Below are 27,514 nucleotides of genomic sequence, written 5' to 3' on the forward strand. Positions count from 1 at the left end.
TGTTAATATTAAATAGTGAAAGAATAAATTTATTTGAAATAAAACTTTAATTTTTTTAATTTCTAATATTCTCTACTATAATCTCTCTTGTAATATTCTTAATAATTCATCGTTATATTATGATTTATTTAACAAATATATATCGTCACAAATCAATAAAAACAATAAAATCAAAAAATTGTTTTTTATACGAAAAATTAAAATGTTACCATCTGATTGTTATTTCGAAATATTATTATGGCGTCTATATTGAAATTTGTTTTTCCTGCCTTTTAGATTCTCGCAATAGTTAATTTATACAAAAAAATAATCAATTCTTTAGAATAAATATATAAAATATATGAAATTAAAACGATTGTATTAAAATAAAATAATAATCAAATTTAAATCTCATTTTAGAAACTAATAATATTTTATGATAACACTAATGATAAAATAAATTGATAAAAAAGACTATAATTGAATAAATTAAATTTCACCTAATTGTATCTAAAATGAAAAATTGTATTTCTATTCTTTGATAACAGAATGATATTTTACACTGCAATTTTATCAAAGATTTGAACGATTCGGCAAAAAATTAAAATTAAAATATCAATGATATGAATAGGAACCATTAATTTTCGAAGATATTGCATTGTATAATGTATTGTGAGAAATATCTTTCATTTTACGTAACGTAATGTCAAAATAAAAATAATACGAACACATAGATAGATTTAAGAAAAAAATATATAAAAACACGTAATATATAAAATAATCTGATTTAACTATTTTTATTTCCGTACGAATAAAAAGATACAAGAAATTTATAATAATCAGTATACATTATTTTTTTACTTGTTAAAATAAGACGAAAGTGATAAACTCATTCTTCGATTTATTTATAACTACTTTCGATTTATTCCAGTTTAAATAGAATTAAAAATAGAATTAAATAGAATTAAGTAGAATATAAAATAAATATATAAAATAAAAATAATATTAAAATAATTAGATTCAAATCCGGATTCAAATATTTGTAATATGAACTACTGTTAACTGTCAAATGTGCAAACAATGAAAAATGATAAAAAAATTTTAAATATAATACAATTTTAATGTAATAATACTTCATAAGTGAGTAAATACACATTTGTTAATTAATAAACAAAAAAAATTAATATAAATTACACCACAATAATCAAATTCCACATAATTACATACTTATATTACTATGATAAATATTTTCTTTACGATTCTTGACAACAGACTAATATATGCACACTTATTCGTTAATCCCTAGGCCTTGACAGCTTTTTGATTGGTTGGACGGTACAGTTCTTTATTCATCTTAATTGCATGAAAATTGAACCATAATATAAAACATTTTAAACATTTCTATGATATCAAGTCTTACAACAACATCTATTAAAAATATAATAAAAATAAATTATTATAATTAATTTAATATTAAAAATTATTCAAATTAAGATTTGAAACATAAGAATAAATATATAAAATAAAAATTGATTAAACCTAAAAAATATAATATAAAAAAGGAATAACAATAAAATATATTTAAATAAAAAATAATAAAACGCAATGAAATTATTTGAGACAAATATAAAATTGAAAAAGATTTTTGGAATGTATATAATAATATTTTAGCAATTTTTTTAGATTTTTATTTTTAATTGTTCTGCTTCTAACAATTCATTACAATTTAAAAAATATAATAATTAATGTATTTTTGTAAGCTGTGGAGAGAAAGCATAAAAAGAATTTATATATTATTTCAATATATATGTAATTATAGATTTTCTAATATTTTATCATAAACTGTTAATTTTTTTTTACTTACTACTATATTTTTTATTAATTTTTTAAAATTTTAAAATTTACGTACATATACAAATTTTATTTTAAAATATTATTTTAAAATATAAATCTTTGAAAAATTTTTATCCTTTTCGATTTGTTTTCTATTTTTATGATGAAATGCTCCTTCTCAACTTTTACTTTGATTAATATTTTAATTTAATTTATAAGAATTATAAGATATTAATAATTATATTTGACTCAATACACAATAGTGATATAGTTAGATTATTAAAAGATTTTATTGCATTATTATGCTTTATAGAAATAAATGAAAATATAATATAATTTAAATGATATAAGCAATTGATTGCTAAATAAATTAAATTAAGTAAATTAATTAAATGATTTTTAAAATTTTTTTTTTATCTTTATTTGCATAAAAAGCAGAAATATATTTTTTAAGATAGATTATCAATTCAATTTTACAAAATAGATATTCACAATATATGTATAATTATAAGTAATAAGATTTTTTTTGAAGAATATCACATCATCTCTCTTTCTGTTTGTTTTTTTCATATCTATCCATAGATCGATTTCTTTCTTTACGTTTTTCTTTTTCCTTGCGATTCGAATGTCTTTCTTTATATTTTTCATATCCTAAATTCTCATTAACACTCTCTCTGTTCCATCTTTTTTTTTCATTGTCGTGTTTCTTTTTTTGTTTGTGTTCTTTATAATTTTCTCTTTTGCTTTTATCGCGACTTCTGCTTCTGCTTCTATCTCTATGTTTCCTTTCTTTTCTTCGTCTAGAATCATATTCATATTTTTCGCGTGAAGTATCATAATATCTTTGTTCCTTGTGCTTCTCTTTCTCTATATATTTATCACTATAAGAACATTCTGAATTGTTCTTATTATCATTCTTTCTATATTCATGTTTTCTATGTTCCATTATTTCTATTTTATTCTTTTTATCATTCTCCCTTCGACTTTTTATATCATCATTGTTTGTAGATTCGTCTTTTTGTTTGTATCTTAAACTAACTTTTTCTAAATCTTCATTATCATTGAAATATTGTATACCTTTACCTTTGCCTTTCCATCTCATCTTAGCTACTGATTGCGAGAAATCTACGTGTATACGACGATCGTCAATTAAAACGTTATCCATTTTAAAATACGCTTCCTCGCAACTTTTACGATCAGCAAATTCGATAAACGCATATTGCAATGAATCACCAGTTTGTCGATCTCTGATGACTTCACAACTAGAAAAAATAATAGAAAGAAGAATTATAAAAAATATAATATTATGTAAATAATACTAAATGTAATAATTTAACTTAACATACCCTATAATCTTTCCAAATCTACTAAAAACAATTTCAAGATCATCATCAGTTGTAACAGGATTTAATTTACAAACAAATAAAACATTTTCAGGAGGAGCCATATCTGCATCTGGAATATCACCCACGATTTCTAAAATTGTAGCTCTTGCCTTAGCTTCCTTTTCTTTTTGCATTTCTATAATTTCTTCAGCTGTCATACCAGCTGTATCATCTATCACTTCATCAGCTCCAATTCTATCGCTCTAAAATAAAGTTTTTTTTTATTATAATACAAAAAATTTTAATTTTTCAAAATATAAAATAAAAAAAATAATTATACCATTAAAACTTCTTTTGTGGGTGGTGGACTCTGATCGGGTACAACAAAATTTTTTGGATCCTCAAAGGGATCTTCCAAAATCACAGTATGAGAAATACGTATATCTTGATAAGGTCTATGATCTCCATCACAAATAGTTTCATTGAACTTAAGAATAATCTCTAAACCTTCTGTAATTTCACCAAATACGCAATGCTCTCCGTCTAATGATTGAAGTTCAGGTGCAAGAGTAATAAAAAACTGAGATCCAAGCATATTATTGCCACAATTAATCATGGATAATAAACCACTTCTATCGTGCTTTATTTTTGGCATTTGCTCTGCTTCATAATATCTTGCTTTTTCACCTAATACTATTCCATAAACACTTTCTCCACCTTTTCCAGTACCAGTAGGATCTCCAGTTTGAGCAATAAAATTGTTTTGAACAGAGTGGAACAAATTCCAATTGTAATATTTTAATTTGCATAATTTTAAAAAATTGCGACATGCTACAAAATATTATCTATATTAATAAATATTAATCGGTAATAATAATCGGTAAAATATTAATTTATAATGTAATAATAAAAGACCTAACCTCTATTCTTGCTTTACACTTACTTTGCGGACGTTCTTCTGTATACAAATCAACGGTAAAATCTCCTATAGTAGTTTCAACTACAACTGCCATATTTTTATACTTTTCTTACATAAAGACTAATTTTTATTCACATTTAATATGTATATACTATTCAGAATTTATTCTATCACTATGTGATACACATAATGAAATACGAGTTCATCTCATAACAACTATATGGCGCTGAATTAAAGAAAACATCTTTCAGAATTATGTTTCCTTTCAAAATCACAAATGAATGTTCTTCAAGTGAATTAAATATTTAGGAAAGCAATACAATTTTTTAAATTCTTTATATATTGATTACAACATATATACAGATAAATAAAAAGTAAAATACAAATTAAATATATGTCACGATTAACATATTTTTATCCTTTTTTTTGTGGTAAAATTTTTGGTAAAGAAATGAATTCAAGTTTATAAATATCAGGTACAAGAGCAGTTAAAACCATATGTGTTAATGCTGCAGTGAAACCCCAAACGCGATATTTCCCACCCAAATAAACTGGTAAAGTATAACTGTCACGGAAATGAGTAAATCGACACAATGAAAGATCGCAAAGATTTCTCAAACTGAAAAAAAAAGCTTCTTCTACTTCGTCTGTATTAATTTGAAGTTTTTCGGGATCAATTTCGCCAACATAACTGAAAACAGGCAAAACCTTGACATTCTGTTTATCGAATATATTACCGGAAGTCCAAATATCGATTTTCTTTTTTGGAATTTTAAGTTCTTCCCATGTTTCACGTAATGCAGTTTCTTCCAGGTTAGAATCTTTCTTGTCATACATACCACCAGGAAACGAGACTTGTCCACGATTCGCAGTTACTTTTGTAGATCTTAAAGTATATATGAAACCTAGCTCTCCTTTATTCGTACATAATGGTATTAAAACAGCAGCTTGAGTTGTATTGTGATCTATGCGTTTGGAATCATATCTCTCCGGAATTATACCACTCTTGAATTTCTCAATAAAGGATTTCCGATTTTCTTTACTAAGTACCACTTCCGGCCTCAGATGTTCGAACTTGATGGCGTTTATATTTCGTTGTGATTCAGTTGACTTTTTTGTAAAGAAGAAACATTCTTTTAATGCAATATTATAATAATAATCAACAGTAATATCAGTATGATATATTAATCGATATTTTAGTCGTTTTTGTACATTATATACTAACGATAATTGATTAAACATATTTTTGAAATATTAATAGTTCAACAAACATTTTTTTTTTCAACTTAAGAAAAAAAAAATAAAAAATTTTGTTTTGTCTTTACCACCACTATTCAAAAATAAACAAACGGATATCCGCGAGACAAGCGTCATCTAGTATGCAGAAAGTACAGCAAGCAAAAGAAAAATACTTACAAAGTAACGCTGTGAGCAGCGTAGAAAAACTGAATATAGTTTCATTGATAAATTGTATTTTTAAAATACTTTTTATGTTATGCGATAAAGGTCGAAAAACACTACAAAAGAAATGTGTTATATTTAACGTAGCTACCGTTGATGCTCAATTTATCAAGAATGTCTTCTAATATGTCTACCATCACAATAATTTTATACACAGCTACTAGATGTCCGATCAATCGACTTTCCGTAATCTTTATTTTATTATAATTTTATTGTATTAAATATGATAATCAACGCATGGATCGTACGTCACTTTATTAATTTTTATTTGTATCATTTGAATATAAATATTTATAATTGACCATTTAAAAATCGTTTTATCGTTTTTCACAATAATAATTATTAAACAGATTTTTAATCAAAAATTAATATTTCCAACTATTTATCGTCAATTAAAACATTAACTGAATCATATTTATATATTTTTTGCTATTTGTAAGGAATAAAATTATTATATTATTGTTCATGTAACGAATTCTTAACCTTCAAGATTATAAAAAACAGGAAGAGCGTAAATATTACCTTTCAAAATTAATTCAATGTATTAGGAATGACTAGTGCAAAGAACGATTCAAAACATCTTTGATGGTAATATACAAATATAATATTAATATTTATTTGAACAAATTTATTTAGTCTATGTTCATTACGATATTATCTATTATTTAATTTTTAGTGATTACTTCATTTATGTCAAAAATATATCTATTAATATACCTGTATGAATAACGTATATATATGATTTCAAAGTATTCTTGTTATAAATAAAATTATAGTTATTTAGTTTTATTTTAATAATTTTGATATAAAAATTAGATTTTTGGGTTTTGACTTTTATTGCTTCAAAATTAAAAATATTTGATTTTGACATATGCATATAGATTACAAAAATATATAGATTGCAAAAACAAAAAGTAGACATTGAATTTAAAAAGTATTATTTCTATAAAAATTCTAATATTTTTACGTTTTCAGATTTTTATCTTATTACGATGAATAAATCTAGAATAACGAATAACAGTTTTAGAATATATTGTCTAGAATATATTAATGTGTTTGAATGAATTTGAATTGTATTAAAAATCAATTCATGGCTATAATTTCTTTTTATTAAATAATTTTAACTGCTAATTTCGAAAAAATCGATCATTTCTTATTTCTATATATTCCAGAAAATTTTACAAAAAAATTTATGAATAATTTTAAATTTCCAGTAAAATCTATCTTTCTTTTCGGCTAAAACGAGAGCCGAATGAAACCGAAAATAGCCGATGATGTTGATTCATATTCGATGCGTTAGCGTTAGTCTGCGATTATCAATGTCGCCATCACGCTGTGCTGCATACATCTAGTCAGTCGTGTTAGAGAAACGCGGTCGTGAATTGCTTTAATATTTTTGTTAACTATTTTGAATAGCTATATAGATGTTGATATGGAAATATAGGCAATGAGTGATCATAATAAATCTACCTGTTAACGTTAAATCACAATAAAAAAAATAATCGTTTAATATCATTGCTCTCATAAACGAGTATATGTATTGGTTTTATGTGTTTTTCCGAGGTCACCGTCAAACTTTGACAGACGCTAATATGTCACGTCTAAACATAATATTCTTTTTGCTGAGTATCTGGACTTTCATTAATTCAGTAAGTTATTTGTTTACAAAATCACAACCCTTATGAGAATATATAATATAATTTATTATCTACACCACACCCTGATGTGAAACTCGCATTATGACGTCACCTCAGTTTATCCTCACGAAAATTTACCGTTGACATTGTTGATCAAAAAATTATATATATATTAAATTTAATTATACTTTCGTCATAAAAAAATATATTAATCGATATATTTACCTTTTAAATGTTATTTTTTTATTTTTTGCGATGAAAGCGGAAAGAATTATTTTTTAATTTTTAGTGAAATTAATTTTCCGCTTAAAATAATATAAAAAATTATTTTTATTATTTTATGTTTGCAAATATAATTTAATTGATATGATATATTTTTTATTGATATAATTCTTCTACAAAATCTTTGTATATTTTATAGATAAATTTTTAAGATTTCAAGCCAGATATATTTTTCAATAAAATATAATACTTCGAAAAATGAATCACGAATCGAATTCAATAAATCATTTGTATTATTATTTATATATATAATAAATATTATTATTATTATTATATATATAATAAATAGATAATAAAAAAGAATAAAGAAATTTTTTATTACTTTAATCATGTATGATTAGGATGATTAATTTAATTTATAACAGTGACCTCACTTAATATTAGTCCCTCCTCTTATCAAATAATTGATTATGAAAGAATGTTAAAGTCTTTGTATACAATCTTATAATGTGTAAGCAATGATTCATTACTTGTTAATGCTATATAATTGATAGAAAGATTTTCTATTTATATTATAATTTTGTTTTTTTAATAATCTTTTCATAATTTTTTTTGTAATTTTTTTTGTTACCAAAAAAGTACAAATATATTTTAAAATAATATATTATAATGTAATATAATATAATATAATATAATATAATATAATAAGATATTTAAACTTTTCTATTTAAAAGAAATTGTTTCACTTTTATGAACAGATATCTGCTGCAGAAGATGGTCATTGCATTTGGTATGGAGAATGTTACACAGATAGGTTCAACATGCATAAAAAAAATTGCCCATATACTGGACCACCCAAATTATTGGATAATGATGGACAAAAATTATTAGCTAAAAATTGTCCTCATTTAATGATTGATTCTGGAAATGGAATTAACACTTGTTGTGATACAAATCAATTACGAACAATGGATACAAATATTAAACTGGCATCTAATTTTTTATCCAGATGTCCTAGTTGTTTGGATAATTTAGTAAAACATTTTTGTGAATTTACTTGTAGCACACAACAAAGCAAATTTATTAATGTTACTGAAATACAGAAAGAAAATGGTAATAATTTAAATTATTTTTTTAGCAATTTTCTTATTTTTCACTTTCATTTTATTTTTCAAATATTTTACATTCAAGTACTTGCAATATGTATTAAATAATAATATTTTTAAATTTTTAGAAGTAGAATATATCAATGGAATAAATATTTATATAACGGATAAATATATTGAAGGCACATTTAATTCTTGTAGTAAAGTATCAGTACCTAGTACTGGACAATTAGCAATGGATTTAATGTGTGGAATATGGGGAGCTAGTAGATGTACTGCATGGAAATGGTTTCATTATATGGGCGATGCAGCAAATAATGGATATGTACCATTTCAAATTACATATATAAATACTGATGAACCAATAGATTCATTTATTCCTGTAGATCCTAAAGTCACACCTTGTAACAAGGCATTAAATGTAAGTATTTGTTTTTGCAATTCTTTCTAGAGAATATATAAATGAAAAAAATTTGATCTTTTTTCTGGATTAATGAAATTTATTTATTATATTTGTAATTAGAAAAATACTCCAGCGTGCAGTTGTGTAGACTGTGAAGCCAGTTGTCCAGTGCCTCCACCAGTTCCTCCTTTACCAAGACCCTCTACTATTTTTGGTTATGATAGTTATGCTGTGATAATGCTCATTACTTTTATCTGTGGTTCAACTCTCTTCATCTTGTCAATAGTGTGCTTCAGTAATAGGAAACAAATTGGTAAGAAACATCAGTTATTATTTAATAATATTTATTCAGATAAAACTCATAATTTTTTATATATTTTAAGGAGAAATTGTTAAATTTCTAACTATATTACACAACTTGCTATGTAAAATTCATCTCTTTTCCTTAAACTTTGTACCATATTTTATTCAGTAATAATTTACATAATATTCTTTTTACATCAGTGACTAATTTTATATGTAATTTACATTGTTTTAAAAAGTACAAGTACAATTCAATTTCAAATTATTTTAATGTTTGATCCATATCATTGATCTTCCTTGGTTATAGGATCATTTTTATTGTTGTGTTATTTCTATATTACTTTTCTCTTTGGTTATGGTTTTAAAAATTAATTTTTTAAATTTTGCGCTATGCTTGTAGTTTGATAAACACTTGAATTTTTTATTTCCTTTTTGTTGCGGAGCACTTATATAATATGATAATTAAAAACAACAGGAAAGCAAATATCAAATTATTTGAAAATAATTAATTCATTATCAGGTTATATTGCAATAAAAAATAGAAATAAAACTATTGATTTCTCTTTACTATATTTTTTTTTTTTTCATATGATGAATGTAGTATCATGAATGTATAAAATAATAAATTGTATAAAATTGAAGAGATTTGATTTAGAATCACCAATTGTGTGTATGGTGTGCGTATATGTATAGTTGCACGAGGTGAGGAAGTAGGAAGGCAGGTGGGTAGACGCCTAGCCGCAGGGTTACATCACCCAGGAGATGGTGCGCGTATTGCTCTCGCCGCTGACCAAGAAGACAGCCCACTTCAATCTAAGCGTTCCAGTAGGTTCCTATCAACTGTATCTTCAATCTGTGGATTTGTGCTTGACTTTTAATTTCTGTTTTGTTATTGTATTTACTTTTATTCTTACATTATGCTTAATCATTTTTTTCATTTGTGTTTCATTGTTTTTTCATCAAAGATTTATTTCTTATTATTATCATTTATCATTTATCATCATTATCTTTGTTTTTATTGAATTTTATTTAAATTTTCACACATTATTATATCTTAAAATATATATGTCCAGAATGCAGGAACATATTTTGAAAAAAGGAGAAAAATTAATTAAATTAATTAAATCTTATTAAAATTTATTATATCAAATGTTATAAACATTACATAAATACATACATAGCATATATGTTACTTATTAGGAACTTTTATATTTATGATTAATATTCATTTTCATAAATGTGCAGAATAACTTAATTTAAATTTAACTTAATATATATTTATGTTATATTTTATATTTATTTATATATATTTATTTTTTTTTAATTATATATTTTATTCTTTTAATATTTTTTAATAGAAATATACAAAGCATTATGATTATTTTATTCAATATTCTTCATATTTTAAATATAAAATTGCTAAATATTTAAATCAATCATTGTATGCTTTTTCTTATTTTTACATTAAATAAAGAGCTGCTCTGTCATAAAGTTTATATGTTATTTTGTTGCAATTCTTTTATTCTTCACAATTGAATGTATAGTTGCTTAATGTATCTATTTACAGCACATCGTCTACAATTTATTTCACTTACTGCAGCACTTTTTTGGACATATACATTTTAATATTCCCTTATTCATAACATAAAAACTTTTATAGGTGTGATATCTGCAGATGATTTGCCGAGTGGTTTCGATGATGAAGAACAATCAACTTTTATCGAGAGATTAGGCGCAGGCACAGATAAATTATTAGCGGAATTTTTTTGTCGATGGGGTACAGGTATGAGAATACTCTTTTGATAATATTATATGACATTACAAATTATATTAATAGTTTTGAATTTTTTTTCAGCTTGCGCGTCACGGCCATGGTTTGTCCTTTTTCTTGGTTTTCTATTTATTATTGGTTTGGGACATGGAATAAAATATATACATGTCACCACTGATCCAGTTGAATTATGGGCTGCTCCACAATCTCGGTCACGAGTTGAAAAAGAATATTTTGATCAACATTTTGAACCATTTTATAGAACTGAGCAAATTATTATAACATCGGTTGGTTTGCCGAATGTAAGTTTTGATGCCGGTTAAAGAGAAAGAATTAAATTGTTTTTTGATAATTTATAAGAAATTGATATGAAATCATATTAATATCTTTCAGATTATACATAATACATCTAATGGTCAAATTACATTTGGTCCAGTATTTAATGATACTTTCCTCAAAACTGTTTATAAATTACAAGAAGAAATAAAACAAATAACAACTCCGAATAATTATACTTTAGCAAACATATGTTTTGCTCCACTAACCAGTCCATTTACTGGACCACTAACAGCATCACAATGTGTTATTCAAAGCATTTGGGGATATTGGCAAGATAGTATAGAAACTTTTGATTTTTCTACCACAGATGATGATAATTTTACTGTAAATTATTTAGATCATTTCATCGTTTGCTCGCAGTAAGTTGATTTGAGTTTGTATATATAATATTACAAAAAATTATTAGATAATTAAGCTAACAAGATTTTATTCTTTTTTTATTTTCAGAAACGCATATAATCCTGAATGTCTTGCACCTTATGGCGGTCCTATAGAACCAGCAGTTGCAGTTGGTGGATTTTTATCACCAGGTCAAGATCTTCATAATCCTTCATATGAAAAAGCCACAGCAGTAATTTTGACCATACTAGTGAATAATTATCATAATAAATCTAAATTACATCCGGCAATGGAATGGGAAAAAAGGTATGTAAAATATATGATATAGAAAAATATTATTCAATATTTACTATTGATAATTGAAATAAATAATATTACAATTATAGTTATATTGAATTTATGAAAAATTGGACAACGACGAAAAAACCAGAATTTATGGATATTGCCTTTACTTCAGAACGATCGATAGAAGATGAATTAAATCGTGAATCTCAATCAGATGTTTTAACTATTCTTGTATCATACATTATTATGTTTGCATATATTGCGATTTCTCTTGGTCAAATTAAAAACTGCAGTCGACTTTTGGTAAAAATGATAAAATAAAATATACTCATATATATTTATCTTTTCGATACATATTTAATATTTTTTTTCTTTTTCTTTTTTTTTCTTTTTTTTTTTTTTTTTTACTTTTAGATCGATTCTAAAATTACTCTCGGTCTTGGTGGTGTACTTCTAGTATTGGCTTCTGTTGTATGTTCTGTTGGTTTGTTTGGTTTCATTGGCATTCCTGCAACACTTATTATTATTGAAGTCATACCATTTCTTGTCCTTGCTGTTGGAGTGGACAATATTTTTATTCTAGTTCAAACACATCAAAGAGAAAGTCGTCGTCCCAATGAATCAATACCTGAACATATTGGTCGTATTCTCGGTCAAGTGGGACCAAGCATGTTACTTACCAGTGTATCGGAAAGTTGTTGTTTCTTCCTTGGTAAATATTAAAAATGTTTGTATGCAACATATAAGAAAATATCAAATTAAAAATATTGAAAATATTTTGTTTTTTTAGGCGGATTATCTGACATGCCTGCTGTTAAAGCTTTTGCTCTGTATGCCGGTATGGCATTATTAGTAGACTTTGTGCTGCAAGTAACATGTTTTGTTAGCTTATTAGCATTAGATACTATTCGTCAAGCAGTATGTATTAATAAAATCATATGCATTATCTGTAATAAAAATTTAACACAATTAATTTTTTATATATTTTTTTTAGAATAATAAACTTGATGTATGCTGTTTTGTACATGGTTCAAAAAAAGACAATGGGGAAGAAGTAGTAAATGGTATTTTATACAAACTTTTCAAAATTGTGTATGTCCCATTATTATTGAAAAAATGGGTACGAGCATTCGTTATGATAGTATTCTTTGGTTGGATTTGCTCGAGTATTGCCGTTGTCCCACATATCGAAATTGGTCTAGACCAAGAACTTTCTATGCCCGAAGATAGCTTTGTTTTGAAATATTTCAAAGTAAGTATATTGCATATAAATATTGCATGTTAATTACGAATATAGATTTATAAAAAATAGTTACAACACAGTTTTTTTTTGTTTTTTTTTTATCTCTTTTATCTTTTTTTTTCAGTTTTTAAATAGTTATTTTTCTATTGGACCACCAATGTATTTTGTTGTAAAAGAAGGTTTGAATTATTCCGATAAAAGAGCACAAAATCTTGTATGTGGTGGTCAATATTGTAACAGTGATTCGGTATCTACCCAAATATTTATAGCATCAAAACAATCAAATAGGTGAGAAATATATAAGATATATATATATATATATATTTCTTATAAATTATTAATAATAATTATCAAAAAATATTAAAATAATTATTTATTTAGAACATATATAGCAAAACCTGCATCGTCGTGGTTAGATGATTACATCGATTGGTCTCAGTTATCAACTTGTTGTAAATATTTTATGTCAAATAATTCTTTCTGTCCACATACAGGTATAAAATTGAACTTTTTATAATATTTTGCAATATATTATTGAATAATAAAAAAAATAAATAAATAATAAATTCATTATTTTAGGATCTCTCAAATATTGTTCTTCATGTAATATTACCAGAAATGAAATTGGTCGGCCTATACCAACAGATTTTGACCGTTATGTATCATTTTTCTTACAAGACAATCCTGATGATACATGTGCTAAAGCAGGTCACGCTGCTTATGGTCATGGTGTTAATTATGTTACCGATCCTACGACAGGCCTATCGAAAGTCGGAGCGTCTTATTTTATGGCTTATCATACTATATTAAAAACATCTGCCGATTATTATGAATCGATGAGAGCTGCTAGAGCTGTATCGGCAAATATTACAAACATGATTAATGATTATTTAAAAAGTATCGATGATAATTCAACGGTTGAAGTGTTTCCATATAGTATATTCTATGTTTTTTATGAGCAGTACTTAACAATGTGGCCTGATACGTTATACAGCATAGGAATATCTTTAATTGCTATTTTCGCGGTAACTTTCTTTTTAATGGGTTTAGATATATTTTCCTCTGTTGTTGTTGTAATAACTATTACTATGATTGTCGTTAATATCGGTGGTTTAATGTATTGGTGGCATATAACATTAAATGCAGTGTCTCTTGTTAATCTCGTTATGGTAAGTATATTTGGTATAAAGTTTTAAACACAAAATGTCATTAATTAATAATTTGTTTTTTTTTTTTTAAGGCTGTTGGAATTGCTGTAGAATTTTGTAGTCATTTAGTACATTCTTTCTCAGTATCGGTAAAAACAACAAGAGTTGAAAGAGTTGCTGATGCATTAACGAATATGGGAAGTTCAATCTTTAGCGGTATAACTCTTACCAAATTTGGTGGAATTATAGTACTCGGTTTTGCTAAAAGTCAAATTTTTAAGGTATGTAATATAAATTCAATTTAAAAAATTAATATTTATTAATATTTCCTATGTTCTCTTTTTCTTTATCTTATTTCTTTTTAAATACAACTTTTGAAAATTTTGTATTGTATTGAACAAACTTTCAGGTATTTTACTTCAGAATGTATCTGGGTATTGTGCTATTTGGAGCTGCACATGGGTTAATATTTTTACCAGTATTATTAAGTTATATTGGTAAGATTAGTTACATTTTCAATAATATATTTTCGTATTAAAATCTCTATAATTTTTGTGCACATCATATTACATTACTTAGGGATCATCTATATTATTAATTGAAAGAAAACACCAGTGTCACTTGAACGATATAAGTACATAATATATTGAACAATATAATACATAATTAAATTTAATTTTCATATCCCTAGATATTAAATATATAATTGACATGCAAGAAGATTGTATTTGAAGATATTTATTATAAAGTATATATTCTTTTTTGTCTCTTTGTTTTAATATATTAATATTGTATTTATCCATATATTGATGTAGAAAATTATCTTCGAGTATTGGCGATCTTCTAGTAATTTTCTTTAAAAAGGGATTAAAAATAGAAAAATAGAAAAATAATTTGAGCGAGCTTCGTCATAGCTTCTGGTGATTCTAGGCACACCAATGAACAGAGAAAAGTTGGCAAATCACAAGAGAGCAATGCAAGGAAATCTGGACAACGTACAGGAGACTTCCTTGAATCATGGCGTAAGCAAACTCAATTCTCCTCCCACACCCACCACAAGCACACCTACCTTCAGAGTGCTCGAATATCAAAGATAGGTACGCAGGATACACATATATTTACACTTTTTTTATGTCATGACAACATTCCTATCTTTATTCAATTTCTCGACACATAACGCAGCTTTATGCAACACATTTGCATATCTTAAAATTGTTTGATAAAAACAACTATGTTAGGTAATTGCTACACAAAATAAACACTGTAAATATTTTTTACCAATCAAGTGAAATTTTCTGCACTTGCTTAATTTTAATATAGATACTCAAAATTGCCGATACTATAAGCTTTTTTCCCAAAACTTATGTACTATAAATGCAGTCTGTGTATGTTGATGAGTGTGGGATGGAATATTTATTTCTATAAGGATATGCTTCTTTGTTAAAGTCTTTTACTTTTCGTTGATTCAATAATTACAAATTAGTTGCAAAATATCTTTCTATTTCATGTGTTTCATTACTGCTCTTGTGGTAAGATTGCCATTGTGTGTAATATAGAATCTAGGTATTATGTGTTATCAGTAATTATTCATTTAATTATATAAATATAATTGATGGAAATAGTTGTTAGTTCTTCTATTACGTATGAATTATTTTACAAATATTAAATTTAAAAGAGGGATATGAAAAAGATGTATTACCACTGGTGAATAGATCTCATATCTTCCTCCTTTTCATTATATTTGCTTTCTTTTTCTTAAGCGCTATTATTTATATTATAATTTATTTATCCTATATAATATACTAACACATAATACGCTTTTAGGCAATTGTAATTTAAAATGAAGTAAAAATCTAAATTATATTTATTTTCTCTTACTTTTCTTCGTAGGCGTGATGTCGCGCCGAAGGCGTAGAAGAATCAATGAATATGCCAGCAGGGCCAGAAACAAATATAAGAGTCAAGTATGTGGACCTGACTCTCCTTTACTCCAAAACGACAACAATCAGTACCCAACCACTTCCTACGCCAGTGTGAACTCCATAGACTCGACACATTATCAAATAACTTTTTAGCATTAATCGTTATTCGTAAAATGACTTTTATACTTAGAGAGAGACTGAACATAATCTGTCTGTATAATAAGAGTTATTTTTATTATAATTAATAACTTTCTTTTTTTAAAAGTTTTAGTAGATTTATGTTTTTTGATGTTAAATAGTGATTGGAAAAAAAAAATTATACGATTGATGTAAGCATAAACTATGAAGTTCACGTCTGGTATTTTTTGTAAGTAAAAAGAGAAAAATTTCATATCTTATTGTTATTAATAAACTAAGATTTCGTTATATTTAGAATATTTAATTATAAAAAAACATCTTATATTATTTTATGATCGTACATTATTAAAGCTTTAAGATCTATTCGTTTAACATTTAAGATGGTACAATCTATCAATTCGATTGAGAGTGCCAATCATTACATAATTTAATTTTAATTAACTTCAATTTCATATTTTTTTTATATTCACGTATATATATATTTTTTTTTCTTTTTTAATGAAAATGCATAAATCTATGTTGCTTGGCAGAAGGTAAATGTACCTGTATATTTGTCGTGCTTTATCTGTGCATTTTTTTAATCGCGCTAGATAAATTTAAATTTCCGATATAAATGTCTGTATAATCTATTTTTCTAAAAATATATTAATTCGATAATATAATATTATTAAAAAGCTTGAAATAAAGAGCTTGCTTTTTTTATTCGTTTTATTATTTTTAAAATTAATTTTTAAAATAAACGTTTAAAATTATTTGTATTGCATAAACTCGAAAATTCGTCCAAAAGTATTAACCGTCCTTAGTCGAGATATTATCGAAAATAACAACTATATATCTAATGAATTTTATCGTAATTGAATTTTAATTTTGTATTGTATAGATCATTAGTTATAAATTATTTATTATCGTATATACGTATATATGTATAAAATAGTTATAATTCTCTATATGAGTGAATTTATGAAAATTTATACGACATTCATATCGGAATATATAATAATATCTTGAATTTTATTTTTTCTACGTCGATAATTGATAATAATTAATATTGTATTATACTCATTAATTTGTGAATTATTTAATATCAGTAACATTTTTCAGAAACACAATTTAAAACAAACATTTGGAAATTGTTTTGTATGTTTTTCTTATTTTTTTTGTTTGCAATTTTATTCTATTCTTGAATAACATTAACATAACATAAATAAGTTATAACAAAAATTCAAGTATTCAAAGAAAGAAATTAATAATGTATTACTATATAAAGGGTTATAATATTATAATATAAAGGGTTAGTTTAGTTTTTCTTATGTTTCATTTTTATAATTTGTTTGTAAAAAAAATTCTAGATAATTAAGAATTTTCATTGAAAGAGAATAAAGAGACACTTAGGCTTATTATTAAAAATTGAAGGATAATAATTATATTAATTTTCTTTGCGTGTTTCGTCGGTGTAAAAATGTCTCGTAAGAAGTATGACGTTTGTGCTCAATGCTTGTAATGAATTTTAATAGTATTGTTTTCAAAATATGCGAAATTAAACAGAGGAAAATGCAATCAATTGCATCAAAATGATATCTCCTTTATAAACACGAATATTTTCTCTTACGAATTCAAACTCACATGTTTTATATAATTATTTGTATACAAATAACAATTTTTATACTGACAACAAAAGATTTATGTAACGCAACGTTACAAAAAAAAAAAAAAAAAAGAAAACCTCGCTAGTTAAAATTATTGTAGATAATATGTCGGCGACTGTTGCGATATTATATACTATGTATAAACGGGTGAAAATGGATACATGTTTATATAAATCAGTGTTTGTAAATCTGATTGCATATTTCGTTTCACGTATGAATTTAATGTTGGAGAAATATGTAAATGATTAACAAAAGTAAAATGGATGTTAAATAAAAAATATTATAATTTGGCAAAATGTATATAGAATTATACTCGAGTTCATTGATATATGAAAATGTGTCGTAAATAACATATCACTGCAAAAATTACACTATTAAATTTTTGCGATGAAAAAAAGCACGACGATATTACCAAAGAGATGTCCTGACAGCACGATAAAGTGTTAACACTTGATACGAATAAAAATTTCTTCTGTTTGTACAATATATGTTGTGTCCTTTTATATCTATATTCAAACGGTTTAAGAATAACAAATATATATATATATATATAAACATTGTTGGGAAGATTTGTGTGTCAAACACATATTTGTTCGCTAACAATTTTGTCCTAAATAAATAAAATGTGTTATTTACAGAAAAATCTGTGCATGCATGTCTTACAATAAAATAGAGAATTTATTATACGAGTCATCTTACATAAATTAAATAACAATTATATGTATTAAATACAACTGGATTGTCTTTTTTATGTGCATATAAGAATTGTATCGCAATATCAATGTTAACCCATTGCATGTAGAGGACCAAACAAATGAACTGCTGGACAATTTTCATCCGGGTTACCAAGAAATTGAGCATAAAGTTCTTGATAACGAGATAAAGTTAATCCTCCACGTCTCCGGTCATCGTCCTACGAATAAACGAATAGTTAAACAAAATACAAAAAAAGAAACAAATTTTTTAAATTATAACAATATGATATTTACATTCCTATATTTATATAAAACATTGTATAGTTCTCTCGTTCAAACATTGCATTGTATTAGAAGTGTATTACAGTGAATGAAATTGCAATTTAATTTACAAACGTTTTGTTTTAAAAATTTTAATTAAAAATTAATCGTAACATCATCATACTTACCATATTCTATTACTCTTTATATTAAATTTAAAATTAATTTATTAATCTATTCTGTAATTCTGTTACTTTTTCGACTTTTCAATATCATTAAGAATACACAATTTTTATGAATTCTCTAGAAATGTGTGTTTAATCTAAAATTTGTTAGATCAAAAATTAAAAATAATTGTACATTTATATATCCGGTAAAACAAGAATAAAAAAAAAAGAAAATAATAATAATAAGATAATAATCGAATCAAATCAAGCGATTTTTAAAAATTGTTTATCCATGTATGATCTTACATTAAGAAGATTTTGATAAGCCTCATCCAAAATATTTACGTTATCCACAGGAATTCTTGTTACACAATTGTAACGAAATTCATCGGCAGCAATTACACCGTCGTCTAGAAATAAAATTATTTTATTAACAGTGCAAACAAAAGGATGGGCAAACCTTATATGTACCATTCAAATCTACTATCTTAAAATGACTATCGATAAACATTTTCATTGCTTGTGGAAAATCTTGATATTCTCGCCCGACACAACTTCTCTGTACCGCTTCCTTGAACTCTTCAATGGTTACAATGTCATCCTGAATAAAGAATGCGAATGAAATATTGGCAGAAACAATAGCCTATAAATCTTACTTTGTTGAAATCGGCGAGCTCTGCGATTTCTTCCCACAACGAAAGCATGATATGTAAAGTCTCTTGATATCGATTGTAACTAAATTCTCCTTTTCCCTCGATCAAAGTCATCTTAAGAGCCATGCATTCAAAATCATGTTTTTCCAATATGCCATTGTTATCCGTGTCTAAATATTGTGAAATTACATATCGTTAGTCGAGTTAAAATATAAAAGCTAGTGCGTGTAAGGCGGCCAATTAATCAATCGTGTTGTGCCAATTTATTTTTAAGGAAATTTTGCCATTGGTATAGTTGGATACACTCCAAGTATTTCGCTTTTTGGCAAAGGTCGACATTTTTCATCAAACGTACAACCTTCCTTCTATTCGATTTAACAGGTATATTATCTCGAAACGATTAATTTTATCGATTTAGTCGATTGGATCGATTATCGATCTTTACGTAAATCGATATACGTGTTATTAACTTTTCTTATGTATCGATATTACCAAATATCGATTTCCGTTCTTTGAAGTATCGATTCGCACATTCTTTTTTTGCCACATATTTGGAATCAACGACGATTAAATCGCTTTTTTTTGTAAATAGAGAATTTGATTATCAAATCATAGCAAGTTTATGATTATTACTGTAACATCATACTTTGTTAATGATGCATTATTGCACACAATTAAGACATATATTAAGCGGAATATTGGAAAAAAATCGGATAAATCGTTCTATAAAACGAACTAGAGCCAAGCTTAAATTTGGCATCAACCAAGTGCGAGTATAATGACGACGGCAGTAGTAATAGTTTATGAAATCAACCTATATCCTAAACAATTTTTTTTTTCATTTCTTGAAAAATAAGTAAATTTTTTTGATTTTTTTTTTTTTATATAACATATATACATAACTTGTTAGTATGCACAAGTTCATTTGGAAGAAGGATGAATGATCGATACATATTTCATGTATCTTTTTGGTAATGATTCGAAGGAAAGAAATCTCAAGAGGTTCTATAATAAATCACACATTAATTTTTATTGATAACTGCACAATGACAACACTCGTAACATGCTCTCAACTTAGAGTAGCAGTAATTGACATTATTTGTGCAACAACCAAGGTATGATCACGCACATTCTATCGAAAATAACCGCGTACTAACCGTAAAGAAATCTTACAATGAAATCTACTCGATTATCCCAGCTGTACGCCATTCTCCAAGAAGTTTCTTTCAGTTAGTATTCAATCCTGTTTCTTTTCTTTCACGATTTTTTTTTCTTTTTTCTAATCGTAATTGTATTTTTTTTTTTTTTCCTTTTTTTCTTTCTTTCTTTTTTCCGTATCTTTACGAAAGATGAATCAATTGGATATGAAAGTGAAGTTGGAAAAAGTTTTCACTATCTCAATCGTTCGTAGATAAAAGAAACACGAGAGGTAAACGGCAAAACGGTTATGAAGAAACTGATTCGAGAGGATGGTGGTTTTGCAATGATTTCGAGTCGAGTTTTCTCGAGTCGTAGCTAAGTTTAGAATACTTCCCCCCCCTCCCCTAAAGAAGGACATGGTAATACCGTTCATGAATACTAGGAAGGGGCTTGGATCATGGTGTCAGTGTCACCATGACACAGTCACCGAACTTGCATGAAAGTAAATATCGCTTTCGCCAGCTTTCATCTGTTGATATCTCTTACCTTTGATCTCTTTTTTCGATCGAAACAATTTTCGATCAATATCCTTGAAAATTTTGCCCAATCGTAAAAAATTGGATTAAATGAAAACGATGTAAGGAAAATATATTCTAAAAATATCATATCAAAATTTGAATTACTACAAAATATGAGATACATAAAACGATGAAATAAATTTACAATATAATTCGATTTTTTTTTTTTTTTTTTTTTTTTTTAATCTTCCTTCGCGTTAACTCACGAATAATAGCATAAAATCATAAAAGATATACGGCTGAGAAATGGCAAAGTAAATCATTTTTTGAGGACGGTTAATTAAATCTGCTTGTCAACAACCTGTTATTTATGTACCAACTTACATAAAGCTTCGATGGTGATGCGAACTGCTCTCTTTATTTAAAAATATTAGCATAGAAGAAAAGATTATTTTTCTTCTTCCGTTGTTATTACAAAATAATTCTATTTCGAAAAATAACGATCCTGCATCGTGACTATGACGAGTGAAAGTAAATATTTAACGATTTAAATATATTTTTGAATCGTGCCAATGCAATCAATCCGGAAATCGATTAACCGCCAAATCTCAAAGTTCACGTTACACGTAAGTTGCTTAAAACAAAACGGAAAATTTACAAATTGTTCGACTCAAAATACGTTCTTCAACTTATTAAAAAAAAAAAAAAAAAAAAAAATAGATTTCTTCTTCTCGACCAAACGTATAATATAATATAAGTTTCTTTTTCGACATATTTATATTTTACGTAAAAATTTGTGCGAATTGGACGAAACGTGTAAATACATTTTCTCCCTTACAGACTCGCCTATGTGAAAATGGGCAAAGCGGAAGATGAACGGGCAAAGCGAATATACCCATCATATAAGCCTTGTTTCTGGAGTAAGGTGTCAGTTGGAAAGTGCGAGCTCTCGTACCAAGAACGAGAAACGAGACGTCTCGATCTGAACCGATCGATATGAAGTTGCGTTCTCTCTTCCTCCTCGCGACCCTCCTCCTCCTCCTCCCAAGTGAGTTTCACGAGTTTCATTTCTGCTCTCACGCGCCAATAATTTTAATTCATTAAAAATCTCAATTAAAAATCGATATCTCCAAACGATATTAAAAAAACTATTTGATATAATTATTTATTCTTCTTTTTTCCGTAAAATAAACGTAAGGAGATCAAAGTGATTTTTCTCGCTGGGAAAATTATTATTCGCGGGGAATAATTTTCGAAAAGAGTCGTGAAAGTTTTATAGAGCGTATAGTTGGCCAGTTTGTTGTTTCGTCGCAAATTTGGAACAATACGCAATACTTGTTTCGTCCTATATAACCATCCCAACGTATTTATAAATGTGTTTTCCCGCGGGGAAAAATATCGTTACGGAGATACGAGAAGTTATTCCTGGCTTGTGCACGAGGCTTGATTGAATTTCCGTATATATTTCAGGCGACGCGTCACGGGTTAAGGAGAAATCGGAAGACGCGCCGTGCATCGACGATAACAAGTTCTATCGTAACCCGAACTCGCCGGCGCATAACGTTTGGTCGCCGGCCGAGTGTGCCAAGTATTATCTTTGCCTGGGTAATTGTCCCGATTACGTTTCACTCGCACGCGCGCGTCGAATAATTTTTTTCAACCACACTTCAGCCTACCCTTTCCATCCACAGACAACGAGGTGTTCGAGTTCAGATGCTCCCAGGGATTGTTGTTCGATGTTTCCAGGCAGGTGTGCGATTTCAAAGCGAACGTGAACAACTGCGACGTGATGTCAGGTACGGTTACCATTTTTTGACTGGAAAGAAAAAGGAAGAAAGAGAGAGAGACAGAGAATGGATAGATAGCAGGAGAAAAGTGTAGAAAACTGTACTACCGGCTCCGGATGGTGATTTGGAACTTTTTAAGCGTTTTACAGAGACGCGAGCGCCCAGACCGCTTCTCGAGCACGGTGACTGCAAGGAGAGACATTTGGCCTGCGGCGACGGTACGTGTTTCCCGGCCGCGTACTTTTGCGACGGGAGCGTCGACTGTCCCGATGCCTCCGACGAAGGTGGCTGGTGCAGTAAGAAGAAACGTATTAGTTACTCGCACATTCTATTGGGTTGGCAACTAAGTAATTGCGGATTTCACTCATAGATGGCTTCGGTTGAATCTTTAGGTTTGCTGGCGTAGTACAACAAATGTAAAACATATTTTGTTATTTGATAGTTGGCAATTCAGCTGTCAATCGGTAAAAAAAGTTTTTTGATCGTTTGCGTAGTTTTCGTTTGGCGTTCGTTGAAAAATGGAAAATCAAAAGGAACATTATCGTCATATTTTACTTTTTTATTTTCGCAAAGGGAAAAACGCATCGCAAGCTCGCAAAAAGTTACGTGCTGTTTATGGCAACGAAGCCTTAAAAGAATGGCAGTGTCAAAATTGGTTTGACAAATTTCGTTCTGGTGATTTTTCACTCAAAGACGAAAAACGCTCTGGTCGTCCAGTTGAAGTTGACGACGACCTAATCAAAGCAATAATTGATTCGGATCGTCACAGTACAACTCGTGAGATTGCAGAGAAGCTTCATGTATCACATACATGCATTGAAAACCACTTAAAACAACTTGGCTATGTTCAAAAACTCGATACATGGGTTCTTCACGAACTGAAAGAAAAGCATTTAACGCAACGCATTAACAGCTGCGATTTGCTAAAGAAACGTAATGAAAATGATTTTTAAAACGACTGATAACTGGCGATGAAAAATGGATTGTTTACAACAATATCAAGCGGAAAAGATCGTGGAGCAGGCGTGAACCAGCTTAAACAACATCAAAAGCTGGTATTCATCGAAAGAAGATTTTGTTATCAGTTTAGTGGGATTACAAAGGAATTGTCTATTTTGAACTCTTATCACCCAATCGAACGATCAATTCTATTGTTTACATTGAACAACTAACGAAATTAAACAATGCAGTTGAAGAAAAGCGACCCGAATTGACAAATCGAAAAGGTGTTATATTCCATTATGACAATGCAAGGCCACACACATCTTTGGTCACTCGGCAAAAATTATTGGAGCTTGATTGGAATGTTTTGCCACATCCACCATATAATCCTGACCTTGCATCATCTGATTACTTTTTGTTTCGATCTTTACAAAACTCCTTGAATGATAAAAATTTCAATAATGATACCTGATTCAGTTTTTTGCTAATAAAAACCAGAAGTTTTATGAACGTGGGATTATGATGCTGCCTGAAAGATGGCAAAAGGTCATTGATCAAAATGGACAACACATTACAGAATAAAGTTATTTAGTTCCATGAAAAAATTGTCTTTGATTTTCTAAAAAAAATCCGCAATTACTTAGTTGCCAACCCAATACAACGTTCCATGTATACGTACACATATTTGTGCAGATATTCGAAACGATCCGAATGGGGCGTTACCTTGCGACCCAAAGCGGTGCCATTTGCCGGATTGCTGGTGTTCCAAGGACGGGACGGCGATTCCTGGTAATCTGACGGCGTCGACCGTCCCCCAGATGATATCGATCACCTTCGACGACGCGGTGAACGCTGAAAATTTCGAACTTTTCTCCAGTATGGGAAACAGATGTTGTTAATAACGTAAAATTACATACAACGGTTGCTTGGCAATTCGGTGAAAGTTGATCTCCTTTCCCATTCTCTCTTTTTAGAAATTTTCTCGAACAATAGGAAAAATCCAAACGGCTGCCCCGCTCGTGCAACTTTCTACGTCAGTCATCAGTACACGAATTACAGGGACGTTCAATACCTGTGGAATATAGGACATGAGATCGCCGCCCATTCCGTCACGTAAATAAAAATAATTTTGAATTAATTATACATTACTGTATTTATAGAGATGCATCGTGATGTTTTTAATTGTAACAGGCATCGGGGGCCGGAAGAATGGTGGTCGAGCAATGCTACCATCGAGGATTGGTTCGACGAAATGGTTGGCCTGGCCAATATTATCAACAAATATGCTGCGGTTCGTTTAGAGGATATTAAAGGTAGGTATATAACTCGTTATTGTAGAAAAAAATTGTCCAACTTACTGGAGAATAATAGGTTTAAGAGCTCCCTTTCTACGGATCGGATGGAATCGCCAGTTCCTTATGATGTCTGAATTTGGATTTGTCTACGACTCGTCCATACTGGTTCCATTTTCCGATGTCCCAGTGTGGCCTTATACGCTGGACTACAAACCACCGCACAATTGCGTGGATTTGGAACAGTTTTGCCCGACTCGTGCTTATCCAGGTTTATGGGAACTTCCGTTAAATCAACTTTTGGCAGGCGTGAGTAAATGAATATATATATATATATATATATATATATATATATGATTGGATATATAGAGATAAGAAAAGTTGAATTATATTTTAGCAATACACTTGTACGAGGATGGATTCGTGTCCTTCGGATTTATCGGGCGAAGAGATATATAAAATATTGATGCTGAATTTTAAAAGGCATTACCTTAGCAATCGTGCTCCTCTAGGCTTGCATTTACACGCATCATGGTTTCAAAATCCATCCTACTTTTACGCGTTTACCGTAAGTTGTTAACAACTGTTTCTTGATCGATCATGTTTCTACAACGATCATCATCATTGCATGGAACAATTTTCAGAAATTCATGGACGACGTGTTGCGATTAAGGGACGTCTATTTCGTGACGAGTTATCAGGTGATCGAATGGATGCGTAAACCAACGTCTTTGAATGCAATCGAGACATTGAAGGCTTGGCAATGCAATCTGCGTAAATTCCACTCGTTCGAATTGGCTTGCGACTTGCCGGCCAGTTGCAAATTACCGAGCAAAGTTCTTAAATCGTATCGTTATCTACATACGTGTTTCGATTGTCCTAAGGAATATCCTTGGTTGAGAAATGAATTTGGAGCGGAGTGATGCATGCACTGAGAAATCTGCGTCGATGTGGCACGCAGAAATGAAAACATTATTATTATTAAATTATTTATTTATTATAAAAAAACGTGTGTATTTATATTTTTATACGAAAAATCATGTTTATTTGTTTTATATATAAGTTTATATAGTTTATATACGATGTAAAATAAATTATATTTTAGTTTCGTTATAAAAAAAATTATACTCAACTATATTAACATACAAATCAGATTATTATCTCTCGCAAAATTTATTTTCTCGTTAAGAAGTGAAGATAGATTAAAGAAAGAAGAAATTTGTTTAACCTTCTTGTTGTATAAAAGGATTTTGAATTGATTCCATCCCATCTACGGGACAAATAAGTACCACAGATGTACCTCTGCATACGACTAAACCCAACATACGAGTATCTTGATTCAATTTGTATGGATCATCAGGATCTAAGGGAACGAATTGAGATGAATAAAATTATTTATATAATTGTGTAACAAGATTCTGATATTCAATTTAAAATTACCTCTGAGGTATTCTGTAGTGTTATCAAGTACCAAGTTGAGAAGGGGGTCGTACCCTTTTAAGATTCCTGCTGCTTCCCTCCCACCGGCGAACTTTACTCTAATATTTTTCTCTAAATATTTCGACAGATCAAGTATACTCTCTTTCTTCTTTCTTTCTTTCGGTTCTCCGTGTGCATTCTGCTGCTATAAGGAACAATAAAGAAGATTGAACGGCTTGCAGGTTATGTTGTTAAAATAACGAATCTTTACCTGTTTCGCCGCCTGTAAAATGAAACATATCAATCAAGCTTCTCGATTGATTTTTCTTACAGACAAAGTTTTAGTGTCGGGAATAATATTATTTATACTTACAGACATTGTTTGGCTTTTTTACAAACTGAGAATGTTACCGCTACCGTACTAGTATACAAGTACGACGCATTTTAAACCGACGATTAATTTAGAGGTTAGATATCTTGTTTGAATTTTTCGAATATCGATTCTCGATTCTTTCCCGCGCTTTACGATCGTTTTCAAATATGATTCAAACGGTACGATCATTGTCGCAAATCGAGTATAGTTCTAGCTATGTTTCAAATGGATAAGAGTAAAGGAAAAAT

The 27,514-nt window shown here is 28.2% G+C and overlaps 6 protein-coding genes across 19 annotated transcripts; 2 read left to right on the forward strand and 4 right to left on the reverse strand.

Annotated features, from left to right (window-relative positions):
* Positions 1–2,223: 2,223 nt before the first annotated feature.
* On the reverse strand, positions 2,224–5,034 carry LOC100577735 (peptidyl-prolyl cis-trans isomerase sig-7-like). Its single transcript, XM_026443779.1, has 5 exons — positions 4,896–5,034; positions 4,081–4,282; positions 3,478–3,968; positions 3,159–3,400; positions 2,224–3,074 (listed from the first exon to the last, which is right to left on the reverse strand). The coding sequence occupies exons 2-5, from the start codon at positions 4,148–4,150 to the stop codon at positions 2,354–2,356; spliced, it is 1,524 nt and encodes a 507-aa protein (XP_026299564.1). The 5' UTR covers positions 4,151–4,282; positions 4,896–5,034; the 3' UTR covers positions 2,224–2,353.
* On the reverse strand, positions 4,379–5,777 carry LOC102655411 (nucleoside diphosphate-linked moiety X motif 8). The gene is made up of 2 exons (XM_016915266.2): positions 5,473–5,777; positions 4,379–5,166 (listed from the first exon to the last, which is right to left on the reverse strand). The coding sequence occupies exons 1-2, from the start codon at positions 5,515–5,517 to the stop codon at positions 4,471–4,473; spliced, it is 741 nt and encodes a 246-aa protein (XP_016770755.1). The 5' UTR covers positions 5,518–5,777; the 3' UTR covers positions 4,379–4,470.
* Positions 5,778–6,719: 942 nt separating this feature from the next.
* On the forward strand, positions 6,720–16,663 carry LOC552375 (NPC intracellular cholesterol transporter 1). Of its 6 annotated transcripts, none has more exons than XM_006570379.2 (20): positions 6,720–7,166; positions 8,135–8,489; positions 8,611–8,903; positions 9,006–9,198; positions 9,882–10,013; positions 10,849–10,971; positions 11,044–11,261; positions 11,353–11,657; positions 11,746–11,943; positions 12,024–12,225; positions 12,337–12,634; positions 12,713–12,840; positions 12,917–13,174; positions 13,290–13,453; positions 13,547–13,659; positions 13,745–14,334; positions 14,406–14,594; positions 14,723–14,810; positions 15,244–15,410; positions 16,204–16,663. In XM_006570379.2, the coding sequence occupies exons 1-19, from the start codon at positions 7,053–7,055 to the stop codon at positions 15,408–15,410; spliced, it is 4,128 nt and encodes a 1,375-aa protein (XP_006570442.2). In that variant the 5' UTR covers positions 6,720–7,052; the 3' UTR covers positions 16,204–16,663. The 6 variants fall into 6 exon arrangements, with proteins under 6 accessions (XP_006570442.2, XP_006570443.2, XP_026299890.1 ...); XM_006570380.2 differs by having other exon boundaries at positions 15,244–15,335; XM_026444105.1 differs by lacking the exon at positions 15,244–15,410.
* A 2,013-nt stretch (positions 16,664–18,676) lies between these two features.
* Positions 18,677–21,349, reverse strand: LOC409762 (sarcoplasmic calcium-binding protein 1). Its single transcript, XM_623241.6, has 5 exons — positions 20,953–21,349; positions 19,799–19,965; positions 19,614–19,743; positions 19,449–19,552; positions 18,677–18,932 (listed from the first exon to the last, which is right to left on the reverse strand). The coding sequence occupies exons 1-5, from the start codon at positions 21,002–21,004 to the stop codon at positions 18,804–18,806; spliced, it is 582 nt and encodes a 193-aa protein (XP_623244.1). The 5' UTR covers positions 21,005–21,349; the 3' UTR covers positions 18,677–18,803.
* Positions 20,007–26,670, forward strand: LOC725391. Of its 7 annotated transcripts, none has more exons than XM_026444122.1 (11): positions 20,007–20,176; positions 22,294–22,501; positions 22,924–23,058; positions 23,145–23,249; positions 23,390–23,548; positions 24,876–25,058; positions 25,157–25,295; positions 25,374–25,495; positions 25,554–25,783; positions 25,872–26,042; positions 26,119–26,397. In XM_026444122.1, exons 2-11 carry the CDS (start codon positions 22,450–22,452, stop codon positions 26,395–26,397), a joined length of 1,575 nt encoding a protein of 524 aa, XP_026299907.1. In that variant the 5' UTR covers positions 20,007–20,176; positions 22,294–22,449. The 7 variants fall into 7 exon arrangements, with proteins under 7 accessions (XP_026299907.1, XP_026299905.1, XP_026299906.1 ...); XM_026444120.1 differs by lacking the exon at positions 20,007–20,176 and adding an exon at positions 20,190–20,910; XM_026444121.1 differs by lacking the exon at positions 20,007–20,176 and adding an exon at positions 21,348–21,437.
* Positions 26,553–27,411, reverse strand: LOC725352 (U6 snRNA-associated Sm-like protein LSm7). 3 transcript variants are annotated; one of them, XM_003251489.4, is made up of 4 exons: positions 27,267–27,411; positions 27,165–27,176; positions 26,915–27,098; positions 26,553–26,837 (listed from the first exon to the last, which is right to left on the reverse strand). In XM_003251489.4, exons 1-4 carry the CDS (start codon positions 27,270–27,272, stop codon positions 26,698–26,700), a joined length of 342 nt encoding a protein of 113 aa, XP_003251537.1. In that variant the 5' UTR covers positions 27,273–27,411; the 3' UTR covers positions 26,553–26,697. The 3 variants fall into 3 exon arrangements, with proteins under 3 accessions (XP_003251537.1, XP_006570447.1, XP_001121212.2); XM_006570384.3 differs by having other exon boundaries at positions 26,915–27,095; positions 27,267–27,377; XM_001121212.5 differs by lacking the exon at positions 27,165–27,176 and having other exon boundaries at positions 27,267–27,381.
* Between the last annotated feature and the right edge of the window lie 103 nt (positions 27,412–27,514).

This window comes from Apis mellifera, linkage group LG11 (genome assembly GCF_003254395.2).
Source record: "Apis mellifera strain DH4 linkage group LG11, Amel_HAv3.1, whole genome shotgun sequence".
Classification (NCBI taxonomy): Eukaryota; Metazoa; Arthropoda; class Insecta; order Hymenoptera; family Apidae; genus Apis; species Apis mellifera.